We start from the raw sequence: 20,922 nt of genomic DNA, 5'->3' as shown, positions 1-20,922 counted from the left end.
TGTTTTTTTGCATGTTGTGTGTATTGTGTGTGTGTGTGTGTATTTGCCTGTTGTCTTTGTGAGTTGTGTGTAGTAGTAGCAGCAGCTGTGCACTTGTTTCCTTGCCTCTAGTCTGTGTGTGTGAGAGAGAGAGAAATAGAACCTATGAGCTGTGTACTTGAGTTGACTTGTGTTGTAGTGTGTCTGTGAGTCTCTGTATACATAGAAAGAACATAGATATATAACATACATAGAGAGAACATAGAAATGTACATGTTTCTGAGTTGTACTGTATGCCTCTGTGGCCTTGCCTGTAGTTTCTTTGTGTCCTGAACTCTCTTTCTGTGTGTGTGTGTGTGTGTGTGTGTGTGTGTGTGTAGACTCCTGTGAGGGACTGATGGTGAAGACTCTAGAGAAGGATGCCACCTATGAAATTGCCAAGCGCTCTCATAACTGGCTCAAGGTGCGTGTGTGTCTCTCACACGGGGGGGGGGGGCAATGTGACACAGCAATAACTCACACTTGTAAATTGTGGGCACGCACGACACAAAACACACATGGAATTCACAAGTGAAAACACACAGTTAACCAGGTGTCCGCGGGTCTCGACTCTCAATAAAAGGCACTAAAGCGTCTTAAATTTAATCTTCATAGGTCTTAAAAATTTTGTGGGATCTGTCAGGAGATTAAATATGAAATATGTCAAATGTTTTCGATTCGAAGACTTTATGCGTTTGTGGGGCCACCGGTAGCTAGCTGCCCTAGCTATGATGTGTGTGCACAAGTTCATGCTAGTTAGGAGTTCAGCATTACCGTTGTTGCCCACCTGTACGGATATTTAGCGAATATTGAAATTGGTGATAAATTGCATTCAAAGTGGTCTTAACTCATTGAGTGCCAGCCACTTTTGGAAAACGGATGCTCCCAGTGCCAGCCCTTTCAGAGCGTTTTCAGTGATTTCTCGAGGCCCACAGAATATTGTGTGATATTACTATGTAAACACCGAACACGCACAAAGAACGATGAGACTCTATTGTATCATCAGCAAAAAAAAGTTTATTGATATCATTTTCCGTTCTTTAGTTATCAGCCGGAGAAGATAGGTTGATTTAACCAAAAACAGACGTTTCAGACTAGAAGCTGAGATAATGAGCCTTTTGTGAAATAAAGCATTTCAAGCAAATCACTGACTCTGAAGCTAATATTTTCTGACCTGAAACATCTGAACAGTAATTTCCTTCAATAAAACAGCACCCCCACCCCCCTCAACTGCAAACTCCTCCTCTGTGGGAGTGTCTCTGGTGGCTCTGCTCGAATCTCTGCTAGCTGCGTCAGGCGACGAATCTCTGCATGGAGCTGCCTGGGATAAACTCATCCCCACACCAACACACAGCTTGCATGCCAGAGCTGGGAGAAACTCACCCCCACACCAACACACAGCCTGCATGCCGGCGGAGCTGGGAGAAACTCAACCCCACACTAACACACAGCCTAACACGCACCCAGCGTCTATTTTCGGAGCGCTCCGTTTTTGTGCGCCGGCTCCCAGCGCGACACCGAAAAGCCAAACCGGACTGCTGAGAATGGTTTGGCCCTTCGGCGTCGGGTGCTGCTTTTCTGGCAGCTAATCGTGTGGAGAAACTATGCAGCAGAGACAGAGGGGCTCAGTTGTGGGAGCGGATTGACTGCTGTTCGCAGCTAACGTTAGCTCCAGCCAGAGCAATCTATACGGCTCTGGCTCCAGCATCGGTTTCCGTTTCATCACGGGGCTTCTTCTGCTGTTTTTCCTCACCTTTCTCTAATCTGGAGAGCACTGTCGCCACCTAATGGGTCCGTAAAATAGCTTCTACACATTCGACATCCCCCATACTTTCACAGGAGATGCATCAGGCTTTGATCCACGTCCCACCGTCAAAAAACGCAATTGACGACTTTAGTCGTCATTGGCACTCTACGTTACTATTTGAATTGACGACGATAGTCGTCATTGGCACTCAATGAGTTAATATATCTTAAAATGTCTTAAAGGGATACGCCAACATTTTGAGAGTTTAGAGTTTTAGAGTTTAGTTTAGTTTATTTGCCATATTGCCTATATTAAAACTAGAACGTACATGGCTTTATTTTCAAGCTGCGTGCAGTACAAACTGTGGTAGAGCTCTCACTGCTAATAGCTTAGCGCTACAATGGCAGGGTATCGGATTTTTGCCTACTCCCGTTCAGTCGGCCAAAATACACATTCCAACAGCGCCAAAAACACTCACATGTACATGTGACTTGCGACTCGTGTCACCACACGATGAAATAATAATCCAAAGTTACGTTCAACAGTCATTTTCGTCAACCCACACACCGAGACCTAAACAAAGAGTAACCGACCTAACAGGAGTATTGTCGACTTTTTGACCAATAAAGTCAAGTTGACGTTGATTAGTCGTCACATGGTGCAGTGTTGGTATATAATACAGTATATATATAAAAAATAAAATCCGTCTCGCTTACTGAGTTGATGACGTCATCAGCTTGCGACACATTAAAGTTAGCCATATGGGGAAAGTAAATAAATGACTTGGGGGGGGGGGGGGGACACTCTGGGCAAATAATAAGAACTTCCAGTTTGATGTCGGGGCTGCGCACACGTTCTGTCACTGTAATAATGTGTCCAGGCGTGTTGCACCAGCTCCATCTGTTGTTCACGTAAATAGACTCTCTTTCCTATCCTTTCATCATGCCACTGCTCTCGCTGCACCTCCTCCCGCACAAACTGCAGCTCCACTCTGGATAGAAACAAATCTCCTCTTTTAACTAGAGGTCGACCGATATTGCTTTTTCAATGGCCGATGCCGATGCCGATCTTTAGAGAGCAGGGCGGCCGATGGCCGATATATAATGCCGATTATTATTATTTTTTTCATTCGATAAAATACGATTAAAATAAACTCCTCAAAAAAAGTTTGGAAACGTTATTTCGCTCGATTATTTCTCCACTTTAATAATACCAATTGGTATTGTATTTTATATAGTTGGAAGGCCTGATTAGTCACCTTTACAACGGGGTACAACTTGTAAGGATTGTGCATTCGTGGAATGAGAAACACACAGCTAAACGTGTGGGTAGCGCCCCCAAAAAATGTGCAATATTCTTCTGTTGGTATTTTTTTTTTAAGAAATCTAGTAGCCTAGATTTCCATTATCCATTCATGCACATTGAAAATCGAATATAACATTATACTGTAGGCCTACATCTAATATAAGATGTTATCTTAGCCAGTACAGTAACATGTTTCTGATTATTCTTTTTATTAAATAGAAAAATACATTGGGTTATGCGGTATAGATTTCAGTAGTGACTGGTAGGCTATAGCGAGAGAGCAGTATGTCAGATAACTCATTCATGCACTGTTCTATACATTAACAATAATAATAATAATAATAATGTAACTGTTTAGATTTGCTGTCATTTGATGGGAGAAGTGTGTTTGCAGAAGATGATGGTGACTGAGGAAACGTAACGTTACAGTAGGCTCATGGGTGCATGAGAAGACTCACATTCCTAGCTTTCAAAGCTACGGACCTACGGTATATACTCTCACTAACTCTTATACATTTACTGTCTGTAACGCTATGATTGCAGCCAGGGGGGATGCATGTAGCCTACTGTGCTCGGGTTGATAAGAATGACAACATAACGTAGAAGCAAGCCAGTCCAATCGTCCATTTGCGACGAGTCAATCCAACATTATTTACAGCAGGTTGCATGAGCTCAAATCTTTTTCACACATTAAATAACAACTGTCCCAAGACATGTTTTCGTATGTTACGTTTGTATGAACGTTTGACAGGCTCAGGTAGACTGTAGGAGGAATGCTACGCTATCTCATTAAACAGTAAACACACACGCGAGCGCGCACGCACGCACACACACACACACACACACACACACACACACACACACACACACACACACACGGAGCTATTTAGCGTACTACTAGGAAGCTGTTCCTTCAGCAAAACACTGTTGACAAGTAGCGTTAACGCTAGCTTTTGGACTCCCCCTTGTTGAATCTCTAACCACATTAATGCAACCTGCTGTAAATGTTGGAATGACTCGTCGCTTGAGACGATTGAACTGGCTTGCGTCTGATTGTTTCACACTTTCTAATGACATGCATCCCCCCGCAAATTGCGGACCGCAATCAATGTTAACGTTACAGACAGTAAACTTATAAGAGTGAGTGAGAGTATATGTTGAGCTTTGAAAGCTAGGAGTGGGAATCTTACCGTAGTTTTCTTAGTTTAAGATCTAGCAAGCATATCAGAGTGAGGACTCCACACTGCTTCTTTGAACAGACACCGCAGCAAAGCCAAGGAAGGGGGAGGGGTGAAAGGGGAGGGGTGAGCAGCCACACTGTAAACACTTGTAAACCGGCCTTTCTCCGTGGAGTTTAACACTACAATGTTAGTTTCTTCCAGATAGGAACCCCCGCTAAATAATAATAATAACAATAACAATAACAATAATAATAATAAAAATAATAATAATAATAATTGTAATAAAAAATCGGCCTTGTGAGCAAGGCAGAGGCCGATGCCGATTAATTAAAAATGCCAATAATCGGCCCCAATTAATCGGCCGGCCGATTAAAGGATGGGTTTTCCGTGGGGAATATGAATATATATTAAATCTCACGCCCCTAAGGTTTTCGAATCCGTTGAAATTTTTGAAATTGGAGGTTTACTCACAGAGATATCAACCGAAATCCACTCTGTGTGTGGGGGGGGGGTGGTGGGGGGGAGGTGCGGGTGCGGGGACTCGAAATACTACATTTCCCACAATGCACTGGGCTCGCGTGGCCTTCGTTTTTATGCCCACCCCTCAGGCATTTGGCTGATATCAAACTCCAGTAGGTGGCGGTAATGCACATATATGTTTGCCAACCGCCATAAAACTCAAAGAAGAAGAAGAAGAAGGCTTCGACAATGAAATATACAAAGAACAAGAAATAAATCGAAAATAAAATTGCCTCCAAATTGCACCAAATGTAAACGGTAGTATATATGTCGGGAGATGTCTTCATAAAAAAATTTTCATGCATTTTAAGGCATTTTCGTAGGAGTTACGCGCATCTGATGTTGTAACTATTTTCTGTAAAAATGTGTAAAAACGGGTACATTGCTCAGCGTTGATTTCGTTACTTCAACCCACCTACTACTATATGTAAAATTTGACGAGCTTTCCAATGCCGCCAGTCCCGTGTCGATTAGTGCTTCCGTTCCCGAGATAATGGTCTCTTTGCAAGGAACTATGGGAAGCTAATATTAGCTACAGCAGGCTAGGCGGTTGGAAAGATGGCTGCGTTTTTGTTTTGGTCAAGGCCTCTGAAGGGGCGTGGAGGACCTCTAGAGGCGGGACCATGGCCAACAACAGTTGTAGTTCATAGGTGCACGACTTCCGCAAGGCGGACTTAGGCCAGATGACGCGAAACGCGTCGGCTGGCCCAAAAAATATGTGAGAGATGCTTGATATCTCTGGCAGTGAATATCCAATTTCAAAAATTTCAACGGATTCGAAAACCTTAGGGGCGTGAGATTTAATATATATTCATATTCCCCACGGAAAACCCATCCTTTAATCGGTCGACCTCTACTTTTAACCATCGCCTCCTCCACCGCATCCCCAGTAATTCCTCCGTCCTCACCTCCTGGAGTCTTGCACGCGCAGGCCACACACCGCACTTAGAGGATATGGGGGTTCGGTTCAGTCCCGACAACACGACATGTTGATTTAAACGGAAACGGTGGTGCATTGACTCGTGCGAGGAAACACGACTTTCAAAGTGGAAACCATTCCCAAAACGGTGCGCACCGTTTTCGTATAATTGAACACACCCCAGCTGATGGCAACAATAAAAGCACTCCCGATAGCGAGAAAAACAACGAATGTGTGAAGCCACATATAGTTATAAGCCAAATAATGTAGCTTACTACTTTGATGACCAAGTACATTTAGAAAAAGTAAATAGAAATTAGTGAAAAAGACACGAGATGAGAAGAGCAGCTTTGAGCGCAAGTCTCAAACCATGTGAGGACTATTCGACGTCCTCCGTTAGGCGTCGTCGCGTGATAGTTACGTCGACATGCAACCCCCATAACCCACACACCCTCATCCAATCATAAGCCGTCTTTACACTGCTGAAAATGCCACCGCAATGCCGGGCTACAATTAATCATCAGTTTCCGTAAGCGTTCTTTATCCACCTTTTACTTTTGAAATGGAACCCGCGCCTCTGCTAACTTTAGCATTTTAGCATTTCTCCCTCCTCTCGAGCTCGCAGCAGATATCCCGCTGATATCCTGGCTTCCACTGGCTTCCACCTGGATCTCATGCACAGATGATGGAACGCTTGTTTTGACTGAGACGGTTACCATGGTTACCGTGGCACGTGCACAGGCAACTTCTCTGGGCTTTACTTTTCCACACAACACTAAGGGCCCGACCGATACTGGATTTCTGGGGGCCGATACCGATATGAAAAACATTCCGATAATCGATATATCAGCTGATATTCTTTATATACATCTCACTACTATAATAAGGCGCAGGGGTTCCGCCGCGCACAATTGCTTGCACATGCGTAGTTGAGCGGAGAGTGTGCTAGAAATGAGTGTGCGATATTTCTAGTATTCGTATGTACGCAGGGTACACCAGCTCTGTTTTTAGAGTCTGGTTTGCTCCGAAATATACAGTCACTAGGCATGGGATGAGTTCAATAAAGTCTATTCTGGTAAACCAGCCAGTCACGTGAACTCACATTTCATTTCGTTCTACCAGACCGTCTGGCCTCCAGCCCTGGGAGGGTGTTTGCAGAAGTTACAAAGTGTTCTAGCCAATCAGCGACCTGCCTCGTAGTTGACAGCCAATCAGGAACACCGCTGGCAAAATGGCTGCCTCCTCCGTGCCTGTCCAGTGACGTCAACGTTCATCGAGTTTAAACAGCCATAAAGTGCAGTTATTGCAGAGCTAGACTCAATAACAACAATGAAGTGAGTTCAGGAGTTTGCAACAGCGGAGTTTCTCTGCGGAAAATATGTTTTCGCCGTTCTCCCGAGTGGATTTGGATTTGACTGGATCCAACGATGATTGGCTCAAGGAGTTGTCTGTCAGGGCAAGTACACCCGCCCAACTTCTGCCCACTGCAAACACTGGGTGAAAGCTGGAGGCCAGACGGTCTGGTAGAAGGAAATGAAATGTGAGGTCATGTGACCGGCTGGTTTACCAGGCTAAATAAAGTCCACCATCCAATGTTCAAAGGGGCCCTCTGGCTGTGTGTGTGTGTAGACAGTGGGCACACCTGTGCCTCTGCCAACAAATAACACACTTTTTACCAAAGAAAATCACAAACGTTGAAAAAGCTGGTATATACCTGTACCACTCATCCCGCACACAAGTTGACACGTTTTCTCTCACTCTCTTTATCTCTCTTCCCCCCTTCCTTCTACTCTCTCTCTCTCTCTCTCACTCCCTTTATCTCTCTTCCCCCCTTCCTTCTACTCTCTCTCTCTCTCTCTCTCACTCCCTTTATCTCTCTTCCCCCCTTCCTTCTACTCTCTCTCTCTCGCTCCTGCCCTCCTCCCAGTTGAAGAAGGACTACCTTGAGGGTGTGGGCGACACGGTGGACCTGTGTGTGATCGGGGCCTACCTGGGTAAAGGCAAGAGGACGGGCACCTACGGGGGCTTCCTGCTTGCCTGCTACGATGACGAAAACGAGGAGTTCCAGTCCGTCTGCAAGGTGTGTGTTTGTGTGTTGTATGTCTGGGTGTTTTGTGTGTGTAATGTGTATTTTGCGCTCTATATGTATGTGGGGTGAGGGTGGAATTGAGTGTGTCTGCTTTGAGTGTTTTTGTATAATTGTGTGTTTTGCTTTATGTTTGTATGCGAGGGGTATGTGTGCACCCATGTGTGTGTGTGTGTGAGAATAATTGACTATATATATATGGATGTACATTGTTTTTGAACTTGCGGCCTGTCACCATCTTGCGGTCCTTTGCGCTGCTCACGCGAGACAAGGGGGTTCCCAGAGCCTAAGCGCGCACGTCTGTGTGTGTGTGTGTGTGTGTGTGTGTGTGCACGCGCGCGTGTGTGTGTTTGACATAATGAGAGCATGAACAAGCCAGACTATGACTGTTCCTCAGAGGATAAATCTCGTGTCACCGGTGTCCTGCAAATACATTCATCACCATTTTTTCTTCTTCTGTAACTTTTATTTATTTACCCATGGAAAGGAGATTAACCAGGCTGTGAACACTCACACACACACTCCCTCACTTTTGGCAGTTTAGAATTCCCTTCCTATTATAGATAAAAGATCAAATAAAATGTCCTGAGTTGTACTCTTTGTCACTGGAGCTCTACCTTGGATTTTGGATCATGTATCCTTTTCTACATGTACAAGATGATGTTAGTTGTCCAAGTACGGAAAAGAGTAGGAGTGGGGAATCACCATACGATATTATTACAATATTTAAGTCACAATGCAATATTGAATAAAAAAAAAATATTGTGATTTATTACCATTTTTCAACAGCAAATTATGTCTCCCAAAGGGAAGAAAAAAACTTTGTCAACATCTGTTTTATCTAATGAGATAAAGTTTCCAGGCTGTTCATCTCACTTCAATCATTTTTATTGCAGCAAAATGGGATTGTCAAGCAGACGGACTGAACAACACTGTCATAAAAGCCTGTCATAAATGTGTGCATGCACCTGACAATGTATATATCAACAAATATAGCAATACTTGGCTTCCTGTATCGATATAATATTGCCACACAAAATATCGTGATGCTGTGCTGTATGGATTCCCCCACACCCCCATAGAAAAGAGGCTGTCTAATGGTTTGAGATAATGGTTCTTGAAGTTGGGTTCCCTCTGATCCCGTTCAAAGGTTCTCAGAAAAAGACGTGGTTTCATTGAAGTTTCATTTCATTCACTAACCAAGCTCTCATCAAACGGCTGTCTGTAGCTTCACACGTGTCCTTGACATGGTAAGACGTGTCTGTAGCTGAACACGTGTCCTTGACATGGTCAACTTTGGAAACCCTTGGAAGCTTTCCTGTAGCTGGAAATAGAATTCAACCCACATTTTTCCATTTCCCCCGGTGCAGCCTCAGGAGTCCGCCTTGCCCAAGTGTCCTTGAGCAAGACACTGAACAGCTCCAGAGGTGCTGCTCTGTGGCCCGACCCTGCCCCTCTGACACCACCAACCCCCTTCCCAAATCCAAACGCAAACCAAACAGAAATGAGTCATGACATGAATTAAGGATGAGTGAAAAGACTGCTAGGGTGCCATCAATCACTCCGAGAGTTTGTTTTGTTTGCTCAGAGGAACCACGGTGGAGAACTTGACCGGTACTGTACGGGTTCCCCCAGCCCAATTACAAACACACCAAGGTTTGTAAACAAAAGTCACAAGATGCTCGTTTATTGGACAGAGTTTTGTAACCTGTCATTCCAGCAAGTTAGAGATTTTAGCACCGTGAGTCATAACAAATAACCACTTCCACTTCCTGTCATGTTAAGTAAGCATGTTGAACTTGTCTGCACTCTTTACTCCTGAACATTAATTTATCTTCGCTAGTTCATAACGTTAAGCACACATTTGACCTTCATTTTGTTATGCTAGTCTTTCCACACATGACTAGCTGTCGGTTATCCGATATTGATATCCATTTCCTTATATCCATAAACCCTTGCATTTTGTCTCCTTTCCTGTAGTTCTAGTTGGTTGGATTCCGTTTTTCTAAAGAATCGTACCGCAGTTCGTTTGAAGGACTTAGCGCGGTTACTTAGCGTTAGCCGTGTTCAAATGGCATTGTTCTCACAGCCCAAATGAACCAAACTGAATTATTTATATATATTTATATATATTAGGGATGTCACAACATATCGTCACACAATATATCGCGATATCAAAACGTGACAATATGTATCGTTGAGATGAAATCTCATATCGTGAGAAAAAGAAGCTGAACATGGTGGCACTGATCTGCATGTGATTGCGTGCTCGCTCTCCTTTTCATTGCTTTGTTTGAACAGACGAGGGACGCTACAGACACGGAGGATGAAAATGGTGAAATTACTCAAATTAGCGTGGAGGATGCCCCCTCAACTTACAAATCGATCGCAAAAAAATATTGTTAAAGTATCATTATCGTGAATCCAGTATCGTATCGTATCGTGAACTGAGTGTATCGTGACACCCCTAATATATATACATGTGTCTGTGTGTGCATAATATATATATTATGTATATTCCGCTGTCTGCACGTGTTTACCCGCCATCTGTGCATATTTGTTTTAACACGCCACCTGCCTCGGGAAAGTGTTACGTAATTGTGAAAGTGACGTAACTAACCCCCCCAAAACTATCTTGGGGCCTTGAATTTGAAGGAATTGGGCCTGGAAATTCCTTGAAAAGTGCTTGAATTGGATGTTTAAGAAGGTGTGGGACCTCCTGTATATTCTTTGCATTAAAAACACTCTGCCCTCCTCCCTCTTGCCGTGTGCCTGCGAGGTGACTCCTTCATCTCTGCTGGCGTCTCAGCAGGTCGGTGTCTTTGCGAGGTGACACGACACGACGCTCCAGGCGAAAGCAGCCAGTCACGGCGCTTCTGGCATACTGTAGGGGGATTTGCTCGCTGTTCTGTTCTGTCGCACGCTGCCAAACGGCTGCCGTCTCACCATGGGGGAAATAGTGTGTGTGTGTGTGTGTGCGCGTGCGTGTGACTGAGTGTGTATTCCTTATCTCCTTTTGTCTCCCCCAGATCGGCACGGGCTTCAAGGATGAAGATCTGGAGCAGCATTACAAGTTCTTAAAGGTAAAGTGGCACTGCCTGCGAGGCTGTCACACTCACTAGTCAGGTCTTAAAGGTAAAGTGGCACTGTCTGTGAGGCTGTCACACTCACTAGTCAGGTCTTAAAGGTAAAGTGGCACTGCCTGCGAGGCTGTCACACTCACTAGTCAGGTCTTAAAGGTAAAGTGGCACTGTCTGCGAGGCTGTCACACTCACTAGTCAGGTCTTAAAGGTAAAGTGGCACTGCCTGCGGGGCTGTCACACTCACTAGTCAGGTCTTAAAGGTAAAGTGGCACTGTCTGCGAGGCTGTCACACTCACTAGTCAGGTCTTAAAGGTAAAGTGGCACTGCCTGCGAGGCTGTCACACTCACTAGTCAGGTCTTAAAGGTAAAGTGGCACTGCGAGGCTGTCACACTCACTAGTCAGGTCTTAAAGGTAAAGTGGCACTGTCTGTGAGGCTGTCACACTCACTAGTCAGGTCTTAAAGGTAAAGTGGCACTGTCTGTGAGGCTGTCACACTCACTAGTCAGGTCTTAAAGGTAAAGTGGCACTGTCTGTGAGGCTGTTGCACTCACTAGTCAGGTCTTAAAGGTAAAGTGGCACTGCCTGCGAGGCTGTCACACTCACTAGTCAGGTCTTAAAGGTAAAGTGACACTGTCTGCGAGGCTGTCACACTCACTAGTCAGGTCTTAAAGGTAAAGTGACACTGTCTGTGAGGCTGTCACACTCACTAGTCAGGTCTTAAAGGTAAAGTGGCACTGCCTGCGAGGCTGTCACACTCACTAGTCAGGTCTTAAAGGTAAAGTGACACTGTCTGCGAGGCTGTCACACTCACTAGTCAGGTCTTAAAGGTAAAGTGACACTGTCTGCGAGGCTGTCACACTCACTAGTCAGGTCTTAAAGGTAAAGTGGCACTGTCTGCGAGGCTGTCACACTCACTAGTCAGGTCTTAAAGGTAAAGTGGCACTGCGAGGCTGTCACACTCACTAGTCAGGTCCTCCCCCCTCTCTCACATTCCCCCTGCTCTTCTTCCCCTGCTCTCCTTCCCCTGCACCTCTACTCTCTGTCCTCCCCCCTCTCTCACATTCCCCCTGCTCTCCTTCCCCTGCACCCTCCCACCTCTCCTTCTCTGTTCTCTCCTCCTCCACATTTCCCATTTTCTCCCCACCCTCGCCCTAATCCGGGCCCGTATCCTACTCCCTCCCTCCACCCTAGACCCTACCTCTACTCTACCTCCCCTGTACCCTTCCACCTCTCCTTCTCTGTTCTCTCCTCCTCTCTGTCCTCTCCCCTCTCTCACATTCCCACTGCTCTTCTTCCCCTGCGCCCTCCCACCTCTCCTTCTCTGTTCTCTCCTCCTCTCTGCCCTCTCCTCCCTCTCACATTCCCCCTGCTCTCCCTCCCCTGCACCCTCTCCTTCTCTGTTCTCTCCTCCTCCACATTTCCCATTTCTCCCCACCCTCGCCCTAATCCGGGCCCGTATCCTACTCCCTCCCCTCCCCCAACCCTAGACCCTACCCCTACCCTGGCTCTCCCTCCCCTGCACCCTCATCTCTCCTCCCCTGTTCTCTCCTCCCCTCCCCCAACCCTAGACCCTACCCCTACCCTGGCTCTCCCTCCCCTGCACCCTCATCTCTCCTCCCCTGTTCTCTCCTCCTCCACATTTCCTATTTTCTCCCCACCTCCCCCCTCTCCTCCCTCCCTCCACCCTAGACCCTACCTCTACTCTACCTCCCCTGTACCCTTCCACCTCTCCTTCTCTGTTCTCTCCTCCTCTCTGTCCTCTCCCCTCTCTCACATTCCCACTGCTCTCCTTCCCCTGCGCCCTCCCACCTCTCCACATTTCCTATTTTCTCCCCACCTCCCCCCTCTCCTCCCTCCTCCCTCTCCCTCCCTCCTCCACTCTCCTGCTTTCTTCAAATGTTCAAATGTTATCTTTATTCTGTATATTCTTGTTACTGTGTGTTAGCTAGAATCAGCTAGACATACTTTCTGTGAAGCCCTCTGAGACATGCTTGTGAATTAGGGCTATATAAATAAACTTGACTTGACTTGACTTAAAGGTAAAGTGGCACTGTCTGCGAGGCTGTCACACTCACTAGTCAGGTCTTAAAGGTAAAGTGGCACTGCCTGCGAGGCTGTCACACTCACTAGTCAGGTCTTAAAGGTAAAGTGGCACTGCCTGCGGGGCTGTCACACTCACTAGTCAGGTCTTAAAGGTAAAGTGGCACTGTCTGTGAGGCTGTCACACTCACTAGTCAGGTCTTAAAGGTAAAGTGGCACTGTCTGCGAGGCTGTCACACTCACTAGTCAGGTCTTAAAGGTAAAGTGGCACTGTCTGTGAGGCTGTCACACTCACTAGTCAGGTCTTAAAGGTAAAGTGGCACTGTCTGCGAGGTTGTCACACTCACTAGTCAGGTCTTAAAGGTAAAGTGGCACTGTCTGTGAGGCTGTCACACTCACTAGTCAGGTCTTAAAGGTAAAGTGGCACTGTCTGCGAGGTTGTCACACTCACTAGTCAGGTCTTAAAGGTAAAGTGGCACTGTCTGCGAGGTTGTCACACTCACTAGTCAGGTCTTAAAGGTAAAGTGGCACTGTCTGTGAGGCTGTCACACTCACTAGTCAGGTCTTAAAGGTAAAGTGGCACTGTCTGCGAGGTTGTCACACTCACTAGTCAGGTCTTAAAGGTAAAGTGGCACTGTCTGCGAGGTTGTCACACTCACTAGTCAGGTCTTAAAGGTAAAGTGGCACTGTCTGTGAGGCTGTCACACTCACTAGTCAGGTCTTAAAGGTAAAGTGGCACTGCCTGTGAGGCTGTCACACTCACTAGTCAGGTCTTAAAGGTAAAGTGGCACTGTCTGTGAGGCTGTCACACTCACTAGTCAGGTCTTAAAGGTAAAGTGGCACTGCCTGTGAGGCTGTCACACTCACTAGTCAGGTCTTAAAGGTAAAGTGGCACTGTCTGTGAGGCTGTCACACTCACTAGTCAGGTCTTAAAGGTAAAGTGGCACTGTCTGTGAGGCTGTCACACTCACTAGTCAGGTCTTAAAGGTAAAGTGGCACTGTCTGTGAGGCTGTCACACTCACTAGTCAGGTCTTAAAGGTAAAGTGGCACTGTCTGTGAGGCTGTCACACTCACTAGTCAGGTCTTAAAGGTAAAGTGGCACTGCCTGCGAGGCTGTCACACTCACTAGTCAGGTCTTAAAGGTAAAGTGGCACTGCGAGGCTGTCACACTCACTAGTCAGGTAAATAAAGAACGTGTCTCAGGAATGAAGAGGAGGACGTGTTTCCCTCACTGATGCCCAAGTCTTTTTGAAATCAGACCCTGGGCTTTTTTTTTGTCGAGGCTGGGTCACAAAACTTGCTCAATACTTAAATGACTTTTAATTCGAGTGATAAAAACGACTGGGGCATCTGGGTAGTGTAGAGGTAAAAGCACTCGCCTACTACCACTGCCGAGTCCCAAGTTCAACTCCCGCTAGCGGTACTTCCGGCTTGGCCAGACGTTCCTACAGACACAATTGACCGTGTCTGCGGGTGGGAAGCCGGTGGGTTATGAGTCCTGGTCGCTGCACGAGTACCTACTCTGGTCACGGAACTCGGGGGGGATAGCCTGATCCTCCCACGCGCTAGGTACTGCCGGTGAAACTTCCTCGTTGTCAGGTGAAAAGAAGCGGATGGCGACTGCACGTGTATCGGAGGAAACGTGCTGGTTTACAACTCTCCCCAGATCGGCAGAGGGGGTGGAGCAACGACCGGGACAACAGGGGGAATTGGCCAAGTACAATTGGGGAGAAAATGGGAGACAAATCTGAAAAACTTGATCAAAACTAAAGAGACACAAAGGTAATATAAAAAGAAAAGAAAAACATTTTCTCGTTTTGTTTTTACAGAGGATCAAAGTTCTGTTTGAGGTTGGGAGTGCTGGGATGTGTGTGGCTCAGGTTTTTGGCTCCCACTCACTTTGAAAGCCATAATTTCTTCATGCAATCCATCCTTTTCAATTCAGATACAGTAGAAATGGAGATTTTTCATTCCAAAATGGCCAGCTGGCCACTGTGCAAATATACTCCTGAACAGAAGACTATTCAAATGGTGCAATCACTTTGTAAGAGATGCTCACGTTTACCTTGCCAAACAGAGAGCTCATTACATATTCCTAAACAAACCCAAGTGTTACGCACAGTATGTTGCTGTGTTTCCCCCCGCGCTTCACACTTTATGTGCCCACATAGAATACATCTTTTTTTTTGGGAGCCTATGCCAATTGTGTCATAATCATCAAACCAAAAGAAATTAATAACAATGTAATTTGGCTGTAAAACAAAATAGTTTGGTTGTCGCCATTATCTGCACTTAGGAAACATTGACCAATGGCCAGATAGCAATGTTTTCTCACAGGTTTTTGTAATAAAAACCCTCCAGATATGCAGAAAATGTTCAAGTCATACAAAGGCTTTCGTACCCAAACAACGACAAAGTAACTGAGAGAGCCCAGCTTGATGTTGGGTAATGAATTGCTTTTTCCATTGACATTTGAAGAGGTTTGTTCCGTAACAGGAGAGACAGCATTTGAGAGGAGGAAAAAAGACACCTACTCTTGGAAAATGAGATCTGTTGTGGGTGGTAAAATGTATTAGAGTACATGTTGACTTTATTCGCTATATTTAGACCTGTTTTTGAGAATGCAAACAAGTCTTGATAAGGTACTGACTACTCAGATAACAGTGTGCTTTTGAAAAGAAAAACAAGCTTTCAGTGACTATGTTTACATGCACACAATATACCACTATTATTCGGAAAATGACAATATTCTGAATTTGATAAGGGTCATGTAAACAGCATATTCCAGTTGCATTTTCCGAATTTGGCCTTTTTCCGAATTTAGCATTTTCCGATTAAGACGTGGGTTATTCCAGTATTATTCTGGTTTTAGGAGGATTCTTTGATCGTGTATACAGCGCATTCGGTGTATGTGTCTCAATCAGGGTTTCTTTTACAGCAGTTTGCGATGCATGTTGCCTGTCTGTGGTCAACTGATGTGTGCTAGAAAGCGCTAGAAGAGGCGATATAATTATTATAATCGGTCATCTCTGGCATGCGAACAGAAAAGCCCACATTTCTGATCGGGAGGAGATGAGAAACATTGTTTGGTTAACGTAAAAACAAAGTAACTGCTGTACAGTGAGTGCACGATCACAGTGAAATGCTGATTGAAGCTGCTGTAACCTTTCCCCCCCAAAAAAACTAATCCAGGCCATGCTGTACTGTAATGAAGCACTCCAGCTGAAAGTGAATGAGGTTGAGGCCGTCTTCTTGCTGTGAGACTCCACACAGGGAGAGGATTGGTTCCATTAAACACCCCTGGGCGGCAGGGTTAGATGTAATGGTTACAGAGCGTACTGTAACCTAAAGACCACGGGTTAGAGTCCTGCCACAGCTGATGTGTCTAGACCAGTGGTGCCCAATTTGGGGCTCTGTTTGTTTTGGCCCGCCACGGATTCTGGGGGGGGCATCCCTGCAAATTGTCATGGCAAATTGTTTACAAAAGATGGACAATAAAGCTGATTTTCAAAGTACCTTGAGGATTTTTCAAGTTGTGAATTAAGTCAAATTTCTCTCTTGATTACAAAGGTGGAAAATACAACTGTTTTTAACTGGGTGTTTACTGATTAAATGTTTAAGCTCCCCACAAATGGAGATGTTTTTTTTTAAATATATATAACCAATTGCAAATTATTACAATTACCAAACAGATAAAAAGTAGATTATTATATTGAAATGTTATTTTAGATTTAGAATGTTAATTTTCTATGAAACACAATACATTTTAATGTAATTCCACAATGTTTATTTTTGGCCCCCTCCACCCAGATTGAGTTTTGGCCCTTCATGGGAAAGAATTTGGGCACCCCTGGTCTAGACAGCCATGCTTTGCGTGCGAGGCACTCAACAACACCTACCTGCTCACTGTCTTTGTAATTCACTCCGTTTAAGTGCATCACTTGAGGACCTACAGTATAAATAACGTCACTGCCGTCGCCTTCTCAGCCCAGTATCAACTATGACCTAGATCCGCCGACACTGCGACAGCCTAGTTAACATCGCACTGGTTGAGAATCATATTTGCAGAAATTGATGTATCAAACAAGATGGCTATCATTTGGAAAAGTGTAGTACCTACGCTCACAAAACGATTGCTAGTATCAGGGTAGAGAGGAGCTTTTAAATATTAAAATTGACTTACTTGCAGACTACCGGTAGTAATTGGATGTCTGTCTGAGCTGCCGGTGTTTTCCATAATCTTGAGCGGTGAATATCGGGTCACAGAAATGTGTATGTATCAAATAAAAGCATACTAGTATGATAATGTAGTTTGGAAACCTCCCACTCATGTTGGCCCTCAGGCAAGCTGGTGCGATTTGAATAAAGTTCCCGTCAACAGCAGTGTTGAAACCTTTGCTGTCTCTCGGGATGCGATTGTGAGGCAGTCGCAGCATCACCGAGTCAACCAAAGACACTCTGTCACTGTCTATTTATCAACTTCTCCCTGAATGCATTGTCCCATTTCTTTTTTTTATTCTTATAAAACATATTCTCCCTTCCTCTCTCCAGGAGCACATTCTGCCCAAGCCCCGGGCCTACTACCGCATCGACCAATCGGCAGAGCCCGATGTGTGGCTGGACGCCGTGCAGGTCTGGGAGGTGAAGTGCGCCGACCTGTCGCTGTCGCCCGTCTACAAGGCCGCCATGGGACTGGTCAGTTCAGCCTGTTAATTCCCCCATGTTTTTCCGCGCTGGTAAATTCTCACAGTTATGGTCGGTCAACGATGAAAAGTCTTAATTAGCGACTCTTAATTGAGTTGTTAAATTGTTGTAAACGATGTTGGATTTAACGGAATGATATCTGTTTGTGTTTATTACCCGTGGTTCAGCTGCATGTTGGACTCAAAGTCCCACAGCACGCATACTCTGAAGTGTTTGCCTTAACAGCACCAGGTCCAGTACTACACAGCAGTTATCTTCTCATAATAATAGTAATATTGCATGGTAACATTTTATTTGGATACTGCTCTTCGTGGCACCCCGAGGCACTTCACTTCATGGCTCTTGAGTCTGAAAAGAAATATTTCATTTTAGGAGTGAAGACAGGAGTTTTTATTTATTTACAGGTGCTGCATGTTGTATTTCAGCATCAATAAGTCATGACCACGGCAGACAAGTCGGCCTATAAAACGCTTCGCTCAGCTAGAGACTGAGAACTTTCTCCCAGCTCTCGTCGTTAAAACTGGGTGGAAGCAATTTGAGTAAAAAAAAAAAAGCAATGCAGAACCGATCCAACGTCTTTAGGGTGGTCCATCATATTGGGTCGGTGACATGCAAGTCACATGCTTATAAACACTGTTGCACCAGCAACACATGCATAGAGAGGCAAAGTGGAACGTCAATTCCTGCTTTAGCGCTGTACCAGAGATTTTCATCAGCCATTTATTTTCTCATAGACATTTCATAAAATGCTTATAAAATAGATTTACTTCGTCGAACCAAACGGTTCAGCGAACGCTATAATCGGGAGAGACCATAGAACATTTCACTCGGACCAAAACTTTAAAAAAACAATCGAATAAATATTTTCTTTAAACCCGCATTTTTTTTAACGTTTTGGCCCGAATGAAATGTTATGCGATCTCTCCTGTTTCTAAATATATCTGTACCGTTTGGTTTGAACCAGTAAAACTATTTTTATATGCATTTCACGAAATGTGTATGGGAAAATAAATGGCGGATGAAAATCTCTCGTACAGTGCTGAAGCAGGAAGTAGGCGGTCACTTTGCCTCTCTATAGTAGGATAGCTCAGCCGTAGTCACCGAAGAAACTCGTTCAAAGTTTTTTGTTGATTGTCAAGGAATCAAATAATGTAAAGTTCCTTGGGACATCCATCTTCAATGTTTTAACAAGTTCTCTCCGTGCTACAAAGTGATTTGCTGTATCTCCAGTTTGTTTCACTACAGAGGATAATGCATAATTTGCGGTAAGGCCGGCATGTCCTTGTCCAAATGTCAGTGCCGTAGGTTTGTTAGCGGCTCTACTCGCCTGTCGTTCTAGCAACTGTCTTGCATTTAGAAAATCCCAAGATGATTCAGATTGGTCGGCGGAGAGATTTCAATCGTCTGGCATCAGAAGACTATTTAATGTATACCACGTTAAATTTGAGATGTGATTTCTGTAAAAAAAAATGTGACAATTGCGGAAACAATTGTCTGCCTCTTCTGGCCGCGATGCTACATGTTACATTGTGAGCCATCGGATTTGGAGGGAAATCTACTGAATTGCTTTATGGCACAAAACAGGAAGAAGGCACTGTTTTTCAAATACAAAAGGCTTTCAGAGTTTCTGGCAATATCATGGCAGATAATGGAAACTATATCTAACTATATCGTGGTGTGCAATGGAGGCTACCAATTGATTCAACCATGTTCTCCTTTGTTGACAAGTTTAAGTTTGTTTATTTATTTAGCCCTAAATCACAAGCATGTCTCAAAGGACTTTACAGAGAATGTGTCTAGCTCGATCTAGCTAAACATAACAAATAAACTAAATTGATCAAACGAAACAGATAATCTAGCTATTCTAGCCTAACCTGCTATTCTAGCCTAACCTGCTATTCTAGCCTAACCTGCTATTCTAGCCTAACCTGCTATTCTAGCCTAACCTGCTATTCTAGCCTAACCTGCTGTTCTAGCCTAACCTGCTATTCTAGCCTAACCTGCTGTTCTAGCCTAACCTGCTATTCTAGCCTAACCTGCTGTTCTAGCCTAACCTGCTATTCTAGCCTAACCTGCTGTTCTAGCCTAACCTGCTGTTCTAGCCTAACCTAAACACTCCAGAATGCACAGAAGGAAAAACTCCCACGAAAAAACATTAGTAGGAAAACTAGGAAGATACCTTGAGGGGTGCGGGGCAAATGAGAAGCTAAAAGTTCAGAGAGACGAGGGCGTCCGGGTAGTGCAGGGTAGATTCCTGCCTACCAACACGAGGGTTGCAGGTTCGCGCCCCCGTGTTGCCTCTGGCTTGGTCGGGCGTCAATACAGGCACAATTGGCCGTGTCTGTGGGAGAAAAGCGGGATTATGGGTATGTGTCCTAGTTGTTTTTACCCATGTGGCGGCTATGTGGCGGCTGTAGCTCAGGAGGTAGAGCAGGTCGTCCACTAATCGCTTTGGATAAAAGAGGTCGGTGGTTCGATCCCCGGCTCCTCCAGTCTGCATGTCGAAGTGTCCTTGGGCAAGACACTGAACCCCAAATTGCTCCCGTTGGTGTGCCAGCACCCTGCGTGGTAACCTGCCGCCATCGGTGTGTGAATGGGTGAATGAATGTACCTAGTACCTACTGACTGTAAAGCGCTTTGGATAAAAGCGCTATATAAATGCAGGCCATTTACCATTTACCATTTACCCAGAACCAAAGTTCTGTTTGAGGTTGAAAGCCTCCAGCAGGGCCAGCACTGACAACCAAGAGCCAGGGCACTGCTCACTGCCAGGTAGAACACTGCACTGCATATAAAGCATGTTTTGCACAGGTTTACAATCATCATGCCCATGTCTCACAGTTAATTTGACAATAATATAATGTTCCAAAATCTTTGAATTTATCACGTTTAAAAACATTTAACCAATGTAACTTTCAAGGTACCTGACAGTCACAAAAACTCACTCAACAATACATTAACGAATGTATAAACTTTAATCCAAGCAAGAAAAGGATAAGCGCTCAAATGTCAGTGAAGTCTGAGTCTCTGTGTTTGTGTCTGTCTTCTCTTCAGGTGGACCCAGAGAAAGGCATCTCTCTGAGGTTCCCCCGTTTCCTCCGGATCAGAGATGACAAGAAGCCGGAGGACGCCACAACCGGAGCACAGGTACGTCAGGTTACCTGTATATAAATGCTAATCAATCAATCAATCTGTTCTGGGAGGAGTCATCTTGAAAATCCCATGTTTGGGAAATGTAATTACCACCACCGACCAGACAAATGCTGGTACACTTTTGGCTCTGGCTGGTAATCCTGTTTACAGTCTACCAGCCACTTT

The 20,922-nt window shown here is 45.0% G+C and overlaps 1 protein-coding gene across 1 annotated transcript in view; it reads left to right on the top strand.

Moving 5' to 3' along the window:
* The window catches only part of lig1 (ligase I, DNA, ATP-dependent), an 80,814-nt gene that overhangs the window by 56,098 nt on the left and 3,794 nt on the right, over positions 1-20,922 (top strand). Inside the window, exons 24-28 of the mRNA XM_083653397.1 lie at positions 360-442; positions 7,617-7,769; positions 10,805-10,858; positions 17,452-17,595; positions 20,659-20,751. Of these exons, the coding sequence (XP_083509523.1) occupies positions 360-442; positions 7,617-7,769; positions 10,805-10,858; positions 17,452-17,595; positions 20,659-20,751 (527 nt within the window). The remainder of the gene's footprint in view (positions 1-359; positions 443-7,616; positions 7,770-10,804; positions 10,859-17,451; positions 17,596-20,658; positions 20,752-20,922) is intronic.

This window comes from Poromitra crassiceps (genome assembly GCF_964638095.1).
Source record: "Poromitra crassiceps genome assembly, chromosome: 17".
In the NCBI taxonomy this organism is placed as follows: domain Eukaryota; kingdom Metazoa; phylum Chordata; class Actinopteri; order Beryciformes; family Melamphaidae; genus Poromitra; species Poromitra crassiceps.
The sequence above is the reverse complement of the archived record's forward strand: the minus strand, read 5'-3'. Positions and strand labels throughout refer to the sequence as shown.